The sequence below is a fragment of the Pristis pectinata genome, chromosome 37 (assembly GCF_009764475.1).
Source record: "Pristis pectinata isolate sPriPec2 chromosome 37, sPriPec2.1.pri, whole genome shotgun sequence".
NCBI classification, from domain to species: domain Eukaryota; kingdom Metazoa; phylum Chordata; class Chondrichthyes; order Rhinopristiformes; family Pristidae; genus Pristis; species Pristis pectinata.
Genome location: NC_067440.1, coordinates 14369537 through 14387235, shown reverse-complemented (window position 1 = coordinate 14387235; position 17699 = coordinate 14369537). Strand labels below are relative to the sequence as shown.

General features: G+C 47.2%; 1 protein-coding gene and 1 non-coding gene across 2 annotated transcripts; one reads left to right on the top strand and one right to left on the bottom strand.

Moving 5' to 3' along the window:
• Positions 1 to 7496: 7496 nt before the first annotated feature.
• On the bottom strand, positions 7497 to 14977 carry LOC127586659 (homeobox protein ceh-31-like). The gene is made up of 5 exons (XM_052044775.1): positions 14689 to 14977; positions 14073 to 14272; positions 13346 to 13453; positions 12082 to 12289; positions 7497 to 7603 (listed from the first exon to the last, which is right to left on the bottom strand). The coding sequence occupies exons 1-5, from the start codon at positions 14975 to 14977 to the stop codon at positions 7497 to 7499; spliced, it is 912 nt and encodes a 303-aa protein (XP_051900735.1).
• trnal-uag (transfer RNA leucine (anticodon UAG)) lies at positions 7510 to 7591 on the top strand. Its single transcript has one exon. It is a non-coding gene; the product is annotated as a tRNA-Leu (tRNA).
• Positions 14978 to 17699: the final 2722 nt, after the last annotated feature.

Sequence of the window (17699 nt, the reverse complement as noted above, 5' to 3'; positions counted from 1 at the left end):
GCAGACACACACACACCAGACACACACACCAGACACACGCAGCGGACACACACACAGCCAGACACACACAGCAGAGACACACAGCAGAGAGATACACACAACAAATACACCCATACCACACACACAATATGCACACCCTGCACAAAAATATACACCCCGCACACAGAAAGACATAAAATCACCGACATACAAATCCACACAGAATCACATACTCACAATCACTCACAGACACAAACATACAGAATCACATGGAATCATCCACACACAAATGCACACAAAATTGGTCACATACACGGAGTCACTCTGTCTCTCTCGCTCACACGCTTACACACAGAATCACCCACTCCAACTCATAGAAACATGCAGCATTAAACACTACACAAATCTGTCTTTGCTGAAATCAGATATTCACAGACCCATGCAGGGTGACTTTGGCTAATTATAGAATCATACATTGATCCAGTATTGGCACTTGGACAGATTCTGCAACCAGTCCCACTCCCCTTGCTCTGTTCACACAATCCAGCACATTCCACTTCCACTCAGACGTCCCCCCATCTTTCCCCATGCCAATCTAAATCCCAATTCACATCCCTTTTCCCTCATGCACTTGTCTATGAGTATCCATACCTTTACCTCAACTATCCCCTGTGGCAGAAAGTTTGACCACTCTTTAGTTAGGAAATTTCTCCTATTGAATTTCTTTGCTCCCAGGAGAACAACATCAGCTTCTCATGTCTTTCCGCACAGCCAAAGTCCTCCATCACCTTTGCAACACCTCCAGCACCTTCACATCCTAAAGTGTGGAACCCAGAAAGGCGATGATCTCCAGCTGGGCTAAACCCTTGTTTGCTTCCTACCTTTCTTCTTCCTCTTAGGCTGAGGACCTGAAGTCTCTGCAGGCTGTGAATGTTCTGGCTCACTCTGGAGGAGCTTTACAATATTAGTGTAGAGCAAAGGAGGCTGAGGAGTAACCTGAAAGATGTCTATAAAATCATGAGGCATAGATAGAGTAGGTAGTCAGAATTTTTTTCTCATGGTAGGGCTATCAAAAACAAGAGGAGTTACGTTACAAATTAGAAAGAATGTCACAGCTGCACTCAGAGAGGAAATACTGGATGGCTCATCCGCTGAGGCAATGTGGGTAGAGCTCAAAAATAAAAAGTACAATCACTCTGATGGGGTTATACCACAGGCCTCACAATAGCCAGTGGGAGACTTACGAGGAAATATGAAGGCAGATTGTGGAAAGATGTAAAAGCAACAGGGGAATTGTCGTGATTGACTTTAATTTCTTCAATATTGACTGGGTCTCCCTTAGTGCCAGAGGCTTAGACAGGGCAGAATTTGTTAGGTGCATCCAGGAAGGTTTCTTGACACAGTATGTAGAAAATCAGTGTTTCAGTGGGAGAGTTTGTGGGAACAATGATCACAACTAATCATTGTAAACTGATCATTGTAGAGTAAAGTGGGAAAACCTTTTTGCTGGCAAAAGGTTCATGTGGAAAGTGTTTAAGGATCAAATACACAGAGTACAGGATAGGTATGTCCCGATTAGAAGGAAGGACATGAATGGGAAAATAAGGGAGCCTTGGATGTCCAGAGAAGTAATGAACTTAGTCAAGAAGAAAAAGGACAAGAATGTAAAGCTTCGGAAGTTAGGTTCAGACAGAGCACGTGAGGACTATAGAGAAGCTAGAAATGAACTCAAGAAAGGAATTAGGGAAGCCAGGAGGGGCCTTGAAAAGACGTTAGCAAGTAGGATTAAGGAGAATCCAAAGGCATTCTATACCTACATCAGGAATAAGAGGATGATGAGGGAAGGCTAAGACCACTTAAGGATAAAGAAGGGAATCTATGTTTGGATGCAGAGGATGTGGGGGAGGTTCTGAATGAGTATTTCTCTTCAGTATTTACCCAGGAAAGGGACATGCAGGACGCAGAAATTGGAACTGAGGGTGGAAACATGTTAGGGCATTTAGAGTTCAAGGATGAGGTAGTGTTAGGTCTCCTAAACAGTATTAAGGTGGCTAAGTCCCCAGGGCCTGATGGGATATACCCCAGGTTACTGAGGGAGGCGAAAGAGGAAATTGCTGGGGCCTTGACCAGTATCTTTGTGTCCTCTTTGATCACGGGTGAAGTCCTGGAGGACTGGCAAATAGCTGATGTTGTTCCTCTATTTAAGAAAGGAACAATGGAAAATCCAGGGAATTATGGACAGTTGAGTCTCAAGTTCAGTTGCAGGGAAATTGCTGGAGAAAATTCTTAGAGATAGGATATATGAGTATCTGGAATCCATTGGCTTGATTAGGGAAACCCAGCATGGCTTTGTGCAGGGCAAGTCGTGTCTTACTAACTTGGTTGAGTTTTTTCACAGGGTAACAAGAAAGACTGATGAAGGTAGAGCTGTGAATGTCACCTCTATGGATTTCAGTAAGGCATTTGACAAGGTCCCACATAATCGGTTAATCAGGAAAGTTCAGATGTATGGGGTCAGTGGAGAATTGGCTGTGTGGATCCAGAACTGGCTTGCTCGCAGAAGACAAAGGATGGTGGTTGAAGGGACTTATTCGGGCTGAAGGCCTGTGAGTAGTGGTGTACCACAGGGATCTGTGCTGGGACATCTGCTGTTTGTGATTTACATACATGACCTCGATGACTATGTTGATGGATGGGTTAGTAAGTTTGCAGACGATACCAAGATTGGTGGAGTTGTGAATAGTGTAGAAGACTGGTGTTATGGATCAGGTTGCTATTTGGTGAATGTCCCTTTAAAATATAGTACAGTAGAGTAGTGTGTGTGTGTGTGTGGTGTCATCATGACAGCAAGATTACAATGTGCTGACGTTTTGCTCAGTGAGTCAGTGAGAAGGAAGAGAGCGAGAGAGACACTGACTGCTGGTCTCTGTATCAACGGATGAAGAACAATAACTGTGTCTGTCACTACAATCCACGTATGGATTTTTGGAGGAATCCAGTGGAGTCCACTTTGTCATTAACCTGTAGAGGGAAACAGGTATTTTTGTGGACGGCCACGTCTTGAATGCCTTCTGGACACTTATACATGACTCTTCACCCATCGATACAGAGACCAGCAGTCAGTATCTCTCTCTCTCTCTCTCTCTCTCTTCCTTCTCACTGACTCACTGAGCAAAACTTCAGCACGTTGTAATCTTGCTGTCGTGATGACTTGGTGTGTTTCTATTGTTGTTGGTACGTAACAACTGGCGATGGATACAGTGTGATATAGATCAGCTGCAGATGTGGGCAGAGAAATGACAGATGGCGTTTAACCTGGATAAATGTGAGATGTTGCACCTTGGTAGGATTAATGTCAAGAGGCAGTACACTCTTAAGGGCAAGACCCTTAACAGTGTTGAAGAGCAGAGATACCTTGGGGTGCAAGTCCATGACTCATTGAAAGTGGCTACACAGGTAGGCAGGGTGGTTAAGAAGCCTTATGGAATGCTTATATTTATTAATTGGGGTATTGAATACAGGAGTCAAGAAGTTATGATGCATCTCTATAGAACTCTGGTTAGGCCACATTTAGAGTATTGCGTGCAGTTCTGGTCACCTCACTACAGGAAGGATGTCGAGGCTTTAAAGAGGGTGCAGAAGAGGTTTACCAGGATGCTGCCTGGATTAGAGGGCATGTGCTATCAGGAGAGGCTGGACAAATCTGGGCTCTTTTCTCTGGAGCGGCGCAGGCTGAGGGGTGATCCGTTGGAAGTGTATAAAATTATGAGGGGCATAGATAGGGTGGACAAGCATTATTGAGCGATCCAATACCAGAGGGCATGCATTTAAGGTGAGATGGGGTAGGTTCAAAACAGATGTGAGGGGTACGTTTTTTACTGAGAGAGTGGTGATGCCTGGAATGCATTGCCTGATAGGGTGGTGGAGGCAAATTCACTGGGGGCTTTTAAGAGAGGGTTGGATGAGCACATGAATGAGAGGAAAATAGGGGGATTATGGGCATTCTGTAGTTAGGAGGGAATAGCTATGTCGGCACAACATTGTGGGCCGAAGGGCCTGTTCTGTGCTGTACTGTTCTATGTTCTTCTACATTCTAACTGTAAGTTTTGTAGCTCAGCATTCCAGGATTCAAATATTTCAGATGCAATAGAGAGAGATGTGAAAGAGGTGGGAGAGTTGCGCTACTGATCAGAGAGGTCACAGTGGCACAGAAAGGACATCCTGGAGGGCTCATCCAGTGAGGCAATGTGGGTGGAGCTCAGGAATAGGAAAGGTGCAGTCACTGTGATGGGGTTATACTATAGGCCTCCCAATAACTTCCAGGAGATGGAGGAATGGATATGCAGACAGAACATGGAAAGATTTAAAAGCTACAGGGTTGTCATAGTGGATGACTTTAACTTCCCCAATACTGATTGGGACTTCATATAAAAAGGGCGAAAGGAATAACCCAGGAAATCATAATCTGGTGAGCCTCACATCAGTGGTAAGGAAGAGACAGGGGAGGATTCTTAGGGATAGAATGTACTCACATTTGGAAAAGCATGGCCTTATTGTCAGCATGGGTTTGTAAGGAGCAGGTCATGTCTCACAAATGACTAAGTCTTTTGAGATGACAAAAATGATCAATAAGAACATAGCAGAGGATGTTGTTTACACGGACTTCAAACAAGGCCTCTTGTGGGAGGGTCATCCAGAAGATTAAGATGCATGAGATCAATGATAACTTGGTAGATTGGAATCAAAACTGGCTTGACCATAGAAGACAGAGGGTAGTCATGGAGGAGTGTTATCCTGGCTGGAGGTCTGTGACCAGTGGTGTTCCACAGATATCTGTGCTGAGACCTCTGTTGTTTTTGATGTATATAAATGATTTGGATGAAAATGTAGATAGGCTGATTAGTAAGTTTGCAGATGACACAAAGGTTGGTGGAGTTGTGGACAGTGAGAAAGGTTGTGTAAAGATACAGCAGGCTATAGACCAGTTGCTGATATGGGCGGAGAAATAGCCGATGGAGTTTAATCCAGGCAAGTGTGAGGTTTTGCACTTTGGGAAGTCAAACTTAAGGGGAACGTACACAGTAAATGGGGGGATCCTTTACAGCATTGATGTTCAGAGGGATCTTGGGGTCCAAATCCATAGCTCCCTGAAAGTAGCAATGCAAGCAGATGGGGCAGTAAAGAAGGCATATGGCATGCTTGCATTCATCGGTCAGGGTATTGAGTATAAGAATCAGAAAGTCATGTTGCAGCTGTATAAAATTTTGGTTAGGCCATGGTTGGAGTACTGTGTGCAGTTCTGGTCACTGCATTACAGTAAAGATGTGGAGACTTTGGAGAGGGTGCAGAGGAGGTTCATCAGGATGTTGCTTGGATTAGAGAGTATTAGCTATAAGGAGAGGTTGGATTTGGAGTGTTTTCTCTGGAGCATCAGAGGCTGAGGGGAGACATGATAGAAGTTAAGATAAAATTATGAAGGGCATAGATAGGGTAGATAGGGACAGTCTGTTTCCAAGGGTAGAAATGTCAAATAATTTAAGGTGAGGGGGGGAAATTTTAAGGGAAATGTGTGGGGCAAGTATTTTTATATGGGGAGTGGTAGGTGCCTGGAACACACTGCTAGGATTAGTGGTGGAAGCAGACACAATAGTAGTGTTTAAGAGGCACTTAGACCAACGCATTGTCATGAAGGTAAGGGAGTGATATGAATCATGTGCAGGCAGATGATTCATTTTGGTATCATGGTTGCCACATACATTGTGGACCGAAGGGCCTGTTCCTGTACTGTACTTTTATATGTTCTATGTAAGAGATGTAAAGTGAGAGAAAGGGGTTTTAAAGGGAATTTGATGGAAAGGTTTGTACACAGAAAGTGGTTGATATCTGGAACTCACTGCCAGAGGATATGGTTTCACTACATTTAATAGACATTTTGACAGACACAAATAGGCAAGGCATAAGGATGTGGACAGTACAAGCAAATGGGGTTAGTGGAGATGGGTAAAAAGGTCGGCATGAACATGGTGAGCCAAAAAGTCTGCTTTCGTGCTGTACAACTCTATGATTCTTGACTCTAGAAGTGAGAAAGAGGGTTTTAGAAGATGTGATGGTCATGTCAAAATGCCTAACCTCTGTCCCCACCCCTCCCTCTCAATGCAGACCCCTTCCTCGCTATCCAGATCGTGCTCTACCCAGTCTCTCCCTTCCTCCTGATCCTGATCTTCACGTTCTCTATCCAGATTTTCCTTTATTCCCAATCCACGCCTTCCATCGCTCTACCCAGAACTTTCTCACTCTTCCTGTTCCTACCCACCTTGCTCCCTCTTTCATTTTCCAGATTCCCTTGTGCTGACGAAGGGTGTGGAAGCTGAAGCGTTTCTTTTTTCACATTCTTTCTTCCCCCCAGTTCTGTGTCATCTGTGGAGACACAGGAGTCTGCAGACGCTGGAATCTGCTGGTGAATTGCTGGGTCTGGTCTGTGGAGACACAGGAGTCTGCAGACGCTGGAATCTGCTGGTGAATTGCTGGGTCTGGTCTGTGGAGACACAGGAGTCTGCAGACGCTGGAATCTGCTGGTGAATTGCTGGGTCTGGTCTGTGCTCCAGTGAACTGTTGATGCGGGATTTGCTGCCGCTGGCCTGGAGCGCCCCCTCCTGCCCAACGCCACCTGGTGCTGCTCATCGACCTGGAACCTCGGCTGCCCTCTCCGCACCGCCCTTTACCTGAGGACTATCGCCAGCATTTTCTGTTTGCCTTTGTCACGACCCCGCTGGCTGTCATTAATTTACACGCTTTCCTCATTCTAAATTACTGACCCCGGAAGTTTCCGCAGCACCGGCGGGTCGTTCTGGGTTTATCTCTCCTTGTTGTGAACGGGGTTAACATTTATCGGTCCTCTGATAGTTAAACAAATACTTCAACCTATCCTTCATTGCGCGGCCCCCGACACCTTCCCACCTGGAGGACATTGACCCGACTCCACGGAAACCCTCTCAAACCCAGGCTTCTCAGAACAACATGTTTGGACGGTTTTGTTAACTCTATTGGACTTTATAAAGTTTTATAAACCAACGATCATACAATCATTCCCGGATCCCGATCAGAAACAGCACCGAGGCAAAAGATTTGGCGCTGTGTGGATTCGAACTTCTCCTCAGTAACCGACGCCGCGACAGAAACGGAAAAACAAAGCAATTTTATTTTGATCTGCCATTTCTTTCTGGTAATTATACTGTTTTTTTCTCCTTGAGTCAGGTCCCCAGACAAATGTCACAAATGTGTCTGTGCAGAAGCGAGCACCCGATCGCTGTCTCACTGAGACTCCAGGAGTTGGACCCTTCGCTTCTCCCCAAGGACACGCAGCCCTGCAGAACCCAACTGCACTGCTGCCTGCAGACCTGACGCTTTTCACCAACTGCAGCTGCAACGGCGGCAAATGCAGCCGGAATGGTTTATATAGAAAGAAATGAAGATTTATTGTGTCAGGGATGCTGGATGCTGTGATCCGCCGCTCCGAGCTATTCTTTCATCGGTAGCGTGGCCGAGCGGTCTAAGGCGCTGGATTTAGGCTCCAGTCTCTTCGGAGGCGTGGGTTCGAATCCCACCGCTGCCAGAGGGATATTTTCTGCAGTTTTAATTGAAGTGTTTGATTTGTGTAACGTTTTAAAGAAATGTTATGATATCCTAGGTCGAGCATATTAATTGGCAAAAGTACTGCCTCAATCCACCGAGTTAGCTCAGACTTTACAATGTTCATGTCTGCCTGTGAAGTATGAAAATACTCAAAAATTATTGAACTCGGTGCCGTCCTGAGGGGTATAATTTGCCCACTCAAAAGATGAGCTGATGTTGGTCGAGTTTGGTTGGAACCAGTCGGTGGGAGTCGTGACAGGAAGGTCACGTGGTGCGTGAAAGTCTCACAAAAAAACTGCGTTTGGCATTCCCGGTGTTCTGACAACGGGAAAAGTTGGGAACTTAAAGAACACAAAAAGTAGAAGCTGGAATGTACTCTGCCACTCAACATGACCTTCACTGATACCTTTCAAGCACAAAACCCCAAAAGGAAAAGTGATTAATCTGTGAATGATCACAACAATTAAATATAGCATTAAATTAATGTGGTGAGACTATCGGTGGTACTTAAACTGTAGTTTAACCAGGTTATAGAGTCATACAGCACGGAAACAGGCCGCTAGGCCCACCACGTCCACAACAACCAGTGGGGACCCATCCATATTAATCCCATCTTCACTTGGTCCAAACCCTTCTGGAGCTAGGAGCAATCCAAGTGCTCATCCAGATTCTTCTTAAATGCTGTCAGTGACTCCGTGTCCACACTCTCTTGTCACCTCCTGTGCTTCAGGGAAAACCCAGCCCATCCAGTCTCTCCTCGTAAGTAAAACATTGCATCCCTGGCGAATCCCCTCTGCATCATCTGCAGCGCTGTCACATGGTTCCAATAGTGCGGTGTCCAGAACTTCACACCATACTCCAGCTGAGGTCTGACCAAAGTTTTATCAAGATGAAGCATAACCTCCCTGCTTCCCCCAGCTAATGAAGGTCAGGATTCCATGTGCATTGTAACCACATTATCCACCAGCGCTGCCACCTTCAAGAATTTTTCGATGCACACTGAGGTCCCTCTGTTCCTCAATACTCCCCAGGACCCTACCATTCATGGTGTATGTCCTGGTCTCATTAGTGCTTCCACAATGCATCACCTCACGATTATCTGGATTAAACTGTCTGCCATCTCTCAGTCCATTTCACCAACATGTTGAAATCACCCCATAGTCTAAGACCACCCTCTGCACTGGCAACGTCTCCACCAATCTTAGTGACATCTATGAACTTACTCATCGTGCCTCCTACATCCACATACAAATCATTCACACAGATTACAAACAGTAAGGATCCCAGCACCGATCCCTGTGGAACACAACTAGTCACAGGCATCTAATCACAAGACCTCTACCATCATCCTGTCTTCTATTGCCAAGCCAGTTTTGGATACAATTTGCCAACCTGCCCTGGATCCATGGGTCATAGCCATTTGAACCAGACTTCCCTGTGGGAGTTGTCAATGGCCAGGTTTTTATCATTTAAACCTGCAAACTTCAGGGACCAAAGTTCAAATTTCCAGCACATTGGCAGCTGTGGAATTTACATTCAGGTTAAGAATCTTTGACACAGAGTGATAAAGCAAACCAATCACCATTAATGGTGACCATATGAAAAAGGCACTGGAGTGTCAGAGTGGTACAGCACAGAAACAGGCCCTTTGGCCCACCATGTCCATGCCGACCTTTTTGCCCATCTACGCTGACCCCATTTGCCTGCATTAGGTCCTTATCCTTCTGTACCTTGGCTATTTAAGTGCCTGGTGTACCTGACTTCACCACCTCCTCTGGCAGCACGTTCCAGATATCAACCGCTCTCTGTGTAAAAAACCTTCCCCTCAAATCCCCTTTAAAACTCCTTATTCTCACCATACACCTATACCCTCTTGCTTTTGATATCCCCACCATGGGGAAAAGATTCTGACTAACTGCCCTATCTATGCTTTTCATGTTTTTATGTTCCTTTTTCAGGTCACCCCCTCAGCGTCCTTTGATCCAGAGAAAACAAGCCCAGCCTGTCCAATCTCTCCCCTTAAAGAAAGTCCTCCAATCGAGACAACATCCTGGTGAATCTCCTCTCCAGAATAACCACATCCTTCCTATAGTGTGGTGACCAGACAGTACTCGTACAGTCACAGAGAGATGGAATCATTGAATTGTACGGCACAGAAATGTTCGGCCCATCATGACCATGCTGACTTTTTTGCCCTGAGTAGTTTAACCAGTCTTATACAATATAATGTCCCAGCTTTAATATTCTATATCTCAGCCAATGAAGGCAAACATGCCACATGCTTTCTTTGCCACTCTATCGACCACTTTCAGGGAACAATGGACTCAAACCCCAAGGTGTCTTTGTTCACCAATGTTCCTTAGCACACGATTTATCTAATATGTCCTACCTATATCTGATTTCCCAAACTGCATCACCTCTCACTCATGGAATCGTACAGCTTGTAAACAGGCCATTCAGCCCATCTCATCCACACTAACCAGTGGGCACCGTTCCACATTAACCCCATCACCCAGCACTTAGTCCATAACCCTCTGTGCCTAAGAAATTCAAGTGTTCATTTAGACACTTGTTAAATACTCTCAGTGACCCAGCTTCAACCACTCTCGCAGGCAGAACATTCCAGTTTTGTTTATAGGAAAGGAGGAATCAACTTTTTGGAATTAAATTCCATTCTGATTCATCTATACATCCCATCTATTCATCTATACTTGTACCTTGGTACAAGTGACAATAATAAACCAATACCAATACCATCCATTTATGCCTCAGGGAAGGAAACCTGCTATCCTATATTTTCCATATTTACTCTCAACATAGAAAAAGGCCATCCAGCCCATCATTTCCTATGCTGGCTCATGGAGCATTCCCTTCAACCCTATTCCCCACTTACTTTCCTGGAAACTATTCTCTCTCACATGCTGTACAATTCTCTCCTGAATCTTCTGCCATTCAGTGGGGTTAATGTACAGCAGCCAATTAACCTCCCAACCAGTTTCCTCATGGGGTGTGGGAAACCCAGGGCACCAGGAAGAATCCCACGTGGTCACTGGAAGAACATGCAAACTCCACAAAAAGAGTACTAGAGATCAGGAACGGAATCGGGTAACAGAGGTGTGAAGCAGAGGCACTACATCCTCTGCCACTGCACCATCCACAGTACCTGGTCTGGTCTGGCCAGGCCTATAAGTGACTCCAGACCCACTAATGTTCCTGGCTGTAAAACGGGTGAATGAGCCACTCTATTCAAGGGCAGAAGTGGGCAATCAATGCTGCCTTCTAGACATGTCCCATATCCTCACAATGAATAAAGAAGGAAAAAAAATAATTAGATCATCCTTGATGTATTGGAGTCATCTAAATGGTTTACAATGTCCACAATCCCAATTAGCAATCATCCATTCTTCCAAGACACTCTCCTGCAGCCATTTGAAATCCCCACCCCACCCCTTGCTTCCTTTAACAGGTTGGGATATATTTTTTCTGGGCCTGGTGATTTTACAGTGTTTCTTCCACCAATAATTCACAGAATTCATCCCTAACTGAAACATCAGCATCAACCTCCTCCTGAATAAAAGCAGCTGTAAAATATTCATGAAGAACCTTACCCACATCCTCTGATCCTACAGGTCGGTTATCTATCTGGTCCTTAGGTCTCCTGTTGCTCAAGTGTCCCTGGGCAGACAGGCTGCCCCAGAGTCTCAGGGGTCAGCTCTGTGATCTGCCCTCCTCCCTGACTCATCTTGTGTGATTTAATATCTCTTCCATTTCTGAAGATCTGTTTCAGAGCAATGCCACCTCCCCTGAAAACTTATAACTCTTACACAGCCACAGGCAACATCCTTGTGTTTTGTAAACATTTTATTTCAAACAATATTAATATCACTGTAAAATTGTTGCAGGATATGTCACACTGCACCTATAAATGTGCAACAACTTGTCTGAAACACAGTGCTCAGAACCATCTGCCCCAACCCTCACCACATATTGCACAATAATCCCACCCAAGATATGATTCTTGATTATTAAACAGAAATGCCCAAAACCATTCTCAAATATCCTGTGTGAGCTATCTCCAGTTCAAATTACAACACTCCACTAACCCCTCCCCTTAAAAAATATTAAAACTTCTTTGTAAACTTACTATTGGGTAAACTCAGTAAGGGGAAGTAGGGGGGGAGAGAGAGAGAGAGTGAGAGAGAGAGAGAGAGAGAGGGGGGGGGGGGGGAAATATCTCTGTCTTCCTGTCCCATATGCCTTCATTGTAAACTATAGAGTCTCACCCAACAAAACCTTGACCAAATGGCTCAGCCAATGCAGATGGTTCTGCATTATATGTATCCAGGACTGGGGTGAACATCATGTACTCTGAAGATGATCCACTTGGCATTGAGCACCAATTATTCTGATATATTTGGACATCCTGACTAGAACCAGCCACTCCTGCCTCTGAGGGGAGCATGTAATCACCTTGTGTGGGAGGGTAGCTGCTAGACGTGGCAAAGTACTGCAGTTCATCCTGGACTGGCGGTGTCTGGAGAATTCCCAGTGATGAATGACCCATCCCAGATCTTGGAATCTGATTACTAAAACCTGGAGATGGTGCCTGCGGGATCATGAGGTTCTCTGGACGTAAGCTGCCAAAATGAGGATCTGGGTGGTTTGCCAACTGAGAGTTCTGGAAATGGAACAAAGCAGAGGAATTTTGGGGATCTCTGTGGATAGAGGAAGGCTGAAGAACCTCAGTGACTGGAAGCTCCAGGGGGGGATTCGGCGCCTCAAGTGGCAGCACTTGGCCACTGCAGAGTAAGGATTCCTGCCCATAGCTGAGAAAGTGGCACTGCATCAGATCAGGAGTGAGGGTCTCAGTCAGAGAGAGGCTCTGCAAGGAAAAGCAGAGGTAAAACTTACACACAATTCAATATGTAGTTAAAAACAGTAAATCATGCATTGTAAAACCTCGCTCCACTGCCTGTCCACGGGAACAGGATTCGGGAGGCAACAGCAGGGAAGTGGGCTGGAGGGCAGAGGTGGAGCAGGGTCCTAGAGGGAGGGGTGTCCCCATGGAAGCAGTGAGTGAGGAGGGAGGTCCCTGAGAGGCAGTGAGGGAGGGGAGGTCCAGGAGAAGGCAGTGAGGGAGGGGAGATCCAGGAGGAGGCAGTGAGGGAGGGGAGGTCCAGGAGAAGGCAGTGAGGGAGGGGAGGTCCAGGAGAAGGCAGTGAGGGATTCGGGGTCCTTGATCAGCCTATGGAATGCGGGAACGCAACAAAAACACAGTGAGGAACTCGGGTCCTCGGAACAACGCTGGGGTCCTGGAGGAACTGTTTTGAACAGCAGGTAGAGTGGAGAAAGGAATTAAAACTAGGACTTGAGGTAGTTGTTTTGTTGTAGAGGCAGGTTTTGAGATTCTACTGATGTGCAAAGGAATCAGAGAATTGTTAATGCAAGAATACACAACAAAGTGTGCGGGGTGTGCGGCGGAGGGCGTGCGGAGGGTTTGGGGAGGGCGTGCGGAGGGTTTGGGGAGGGTGTGCGGAGGGTGTGGGGAGGATGTGCGGCGGAGGGTGTGGGGAGGGTGTGCGGCGGAGGGTGTGCAACTTTAAACGCTTCACCCACCAGACAGCTCTGGCCCTTTTCCAGTCCGGGGCAGGGAGCAGTTCCCGCGTCTCAGTCTGAATCACACTGATAGTTTTCACGGGTCGAGCAGAGACTTGGGTGGGGGTCAATGCTTTACCTGAGATGAAACTGAGTTGAAGTTTGGTCGATTCCAAGTGCTCGCCGGGTTTTGACTGTATTGACTGCGTTTCAGCTTCATTCTTCGATTCTGATACCAGGTCTTCACCTGAAATAAACCCGAACTAGGAATTAACGGGCTTTTTTAACAATTTCAGTTTCTAGATTAGCCTTGTTGAAGACAGTGTGCCGGCTCTGTGAGCGAGCTCCTCAACCAGCATCCCCTCCCCTCCCCTGCTCCCTCCCCACATCCCGGCACGTTCCCCCTTCCAGTGACCTCCCCACCCCCATTCCCTCCGGAATCCGCTCCCACCGCCCCTCCAGGCAGCGCGTCCCCGATCACAACTCGCTGTGGAGAAACATTCTCCTCCTCCCCTCTCTGGTTCTTCTGCCCACCCCCTTAACTCCGTGTCCCCTGGGCACCCACCCTCCTGCCCCGGGAACAGTTCCCCCCTCATTCACTCCGAGCCAACCCCTCCCCCCATACCCAACGCCTCCATTAAACATCCCCCGAACCTGTTCTGAGGGGACAACCCCATTTCCCCAAGTCTCTGCACAAGTTCCTTAACCTTTCCATCAGATCTGATTGGCAAAGCAAAACTAAAGCTGCAGGTGAAATAAGACCAGAAACGGCCGGGGTTACCCACGGGTTGGGCAGCCTGTGCAGAGAGAGAGGGCGAAGGGTCTTCGTTCAGCGGGAGGGGGAGGGTGGAGTGCGGCCAACTCACCTGTTTACAGTTGAGTCCCAGCGCTCTGGCCAACTCTGCCCGCTCCTGCGGGGAGATGTACCGCTGCCGGTGAAAGCGCTGCATCAGCCTCCGCTTCTGTTCCTCGCTGAACACGGTGCGCATCCGGCCTCTGGGCGCCGGCCGGTTCCCCTGCTCCGCCGCGCCGCTCTCTGCGTCGGTGGGCTGCTTTGTACTTGAATCTGCAGAGAAAACTTCAGCTCAGTCATGGGGGGGGGGGGGGGAAACAGCACGGCCCTTCGGCCCCTCTGCCATTTCCCGGCCCACTTTAACCCGCCTCCCCCTTCACCGTTCGCTCTCCTCTCGCCTCCCAATTTGCTTTGAAAGTCATTTCAACCTTTTCCCGACCACCAGTTGAATCCTCTCGCTCTCACTGGTGGGAACAGCCGGTTTCTACGGTCCCGCTGAGCCCCCTCTCTGCCGCCGGGGCCAGCGCTCGGTTCCCCGCCCCACCCGCCCCCGAGCCCGCTTCAGTCGCCGGTGCAACCGCGGGGCTGCCAACTTTGCTCCGAATTTAAAGACACATCTGCAATAACTCCGGTCCTGGCAATAAAGGCAGTGGTCTGTGTAGTTTAGGCACAGGAACCAATTCACTCACCTGGGCTCTCGGTGCTCTGGGGATTAGTCGCCAGGTTCCCGCTGGGATTCCCGTTACGCTCCGGGAAACCTACCGTCGCCAGGTAATCCAGGTACAGTCCGTCCATTGCATGGATCGGGGTGGAGAACAGCTCGGACTTGGGTGCGAAGTCAGAGTCGCTATATTTATACCCCTGGGGGCCGCCCCAGCTTGTCCCATTCAAGTGCAAATGAGTTGTGGTGGGAGAGGCGGCGAGAATGGGAGAACGCTCGTGTCCCGGCACCTCGAATCCTGAGGATGATTCACACATCACCTGGGCTCTCTGTACCTTCGCGGGCAGGGCCTGGAAACCCGATCCAAATCCTGCAATAAAATCAGATGGTGCCGGATATACTCAGCAAGTCGGGCAGCGTCTGTGGAGAGGGAACCCGCAGAAGCGGGCGGCAAATCTGAAATCAAAAAAGAACGCACCAAATAGTAGCAGGAATACGCCATTCGGCCCCTCGAACCCGTTCCCCCATTCAATGATCAAAAAACAAACCGCTGGAGGAACTCAGAGGAACAGGCAGCGTCTGTGGAGGCTAACTTTTGTGGAGGCTCCCAGCTAACTTTTCACCTTCTGCTTATCAAGAATCTACCTCTGCCTGAGAAATATTCAAGGATTCTACTACCACCATCAAAGACCCACAATTCTCAGAGAAGAAAAACACCATCATAAACCAACTTCATCTTAAAAAGTAACCCCCAGTTCCAGATTCTTCCACATCTGTCAAACCCACTTAGTCAAGTCACCAGCACCTCTACTTCCTCAGGAGGCTAGGGAAATTCAGCATGTTCCTGTCGACTGTCACCGATCTTAATAGATGCACCGTAGAAAGCATCCTATCCGGATGCATCACGGCTTGGTATGGCAACTGCTCTTCCCGAGACAGCGAGAAACTGCAGAGAGTTGTGGACACAGCTCAGGACATCATGGAAACCAGCCTCCCCTCCATGGACTCTTGTCTACACTTCCTGCTGCTTCGGAAAAGCAGCCAACATTATCAAGGACTCCCTTCCAGCCTGGATATTCTCTCATCCCCCCCTCCCATCAGGCAGAAGATACAAAAGCCTGAAAGCACATACCACCAGGCTCAAGGACAGCTTCTATCCCGTTATTATAAGACTATTGAATGGACCTCTTGTGCAATAAGATGGACTCTTGACCTCACAATCTGCCTGATGGACTTGCACCTTATTGTCTACCTGTTTTGGTCGCCCTGTTATAGGAAAGATGTGGTTAAACTGGAAAGAGTGCAGAAAAGATTTACGAGGATGTTGCCAGGACTAGAGGGCCTGAGCTATAAGGAGAGGTTGGCCAGGCTGGGTCCTTATTCCTTACAGTGTAAGAGAATGAGGGGCGATCTTATAGAGGTTTATAAAATCATGGGGGGCATAAATAAAGTGGATGGTAAGTCTTTTTCCCAGGGTGGGGGAGTCCAAAACTATGGGGCATAGATTTAGGGTGAGAGGGGAAGGATTTAAAAGGGACCTGAGGGGCAACTTTTTCACACAGAGGGTGGTGAGTGTGTGGAACGAGCTGCCAGAGGAAGTGGGTGAGGCAGGTACAACAGTATCATTTAAGAAGCACTTGGACAGGTACATGGAAGGGTGGGGCTTGGAGGGATATTGGCTGATCACAGGAAATTGGGACTAGATGGATGGGCACCGTGGTCAGCATGGACTGGTTGGGCTGAAGGGCCTGTATCTGTGCTGGATTGCTCTATGACTCTATTCATGGCACTTTCTCTGTAACTGTAACACTATATTCTGCACTCTGTGATTGCTTTCCCTTGTAATACCTCAATGTACTGATGTTGTGAATTGATCTGTATGGATGGCATGCAAAACAAAGTTTCTCACTGTACTTCAGTACATGTAACAATAATAAACCAATTACTGTTTCTGAAGTCCAGCAGACACAGCCGTGGTTTTCACTCATTAGACAACCTGCCGTTTATTATTATTCTTCAATACTCCCTTGAGATCAAGGATGACTTGCTTCCTTCCTGTTTTGTGGGTTCTGGGGTAGACAATGAGGCTAATTCGGAAGCTCAGACTATGCCCAGATGGTATTGGTATTGGTTTAGTATTGTCACTTGTACCAAGGTACAGTGAAAAGCTTGCCTTACAAACAGATCGTACAGGTCAATTCATTACATAGTGCAGTTACATTGAGTTGGTACAGAGTGCATTGGGTTAGTACAGTCTGGTGGGTAATTTGTGAGCTGGTGTCTTTCCTTCTGCTCCATACACAGAGGTATGTGAGCTCACGATTCTCAGTACCATCCTGAGTACACTTTTGAGGGGTCGAGGATTCCCAGGAGTCAGTGGGAATGTTGCATTTCTTCCAGGAGGCTTTGAGCACATCCAAGTTTGAAACCTTTCCTCTGTGTATCTGGTATTCTCCTCATATGACAGAGCTTGGAATGGGAATCCAGTGTCAGACATATGAACATTACAGTCTGCCCAATGTGGGGCTGGGAAAGGACACAGACATTGGTTCGCTCTCCTCGCAGTGAATTTGGGGGAGTTTGTTTCTTGGTGGTATCTTTGCTGAGAGGTGGTTCCCATGATATGGAAAGTGGTCCATATTTTCCAGGGTCTTGCTGTAAAGGTTTATTTTTGGAGGGCTGTGTGATACAGCAGAGCAAAATGACTTTGGTCTTGCTAATGTTGACTATAAGGCTGATCTCTCATAGGCTTTGGTGAAAGCACAAATGATGTTAGCTTGACCTAGGTTGAATGGTGGTCTTATAGACCTTCTCTGAATTATTGCAATGTATTAACCTCCTTCATGAAAAAAAGACCAACATTGGATACAGTACTCCAGATATGGTCTCACCAATCTCCTAAATAACTGAAGCATAACTGTACCCAATTCCCCTAGCACCATCTGTCAGCTTTCATGATTACTCACTGTATCGCATACTCAACTTTTGCAAATCATGTACGAGGACACCCAGCTCCCTCCACACCTTAGATAATATTCT

What these genes read in the sequence shown, in the direction of transcription:
- LOC127586659 (XM_052044775.1), bottom strand. Translation starts at nt 14,977, where the DNA reads ATGTGTGAATCATCCTCAGGATTCGAGGTGCCGGGACACGAGCGTTCT. An exon ending in TGGGACTCAACTGTAAACAG is followed by an intron (nt 13,454 to 14,072) that starts GTGAGTTGGCCG and finishes GGTTTATTTCAG; the next exon opens with GTGAAGACCTGGTATCAGAA. An exon ending in CAGCTACCCTCCCACACAAG is followed by an intron (nt 7,604 to 12,081) that starts GTGATTACATGC and finishes TTAAAACTGCAG; the next exon opens with AAAATATCCCTCTGGCAGCG.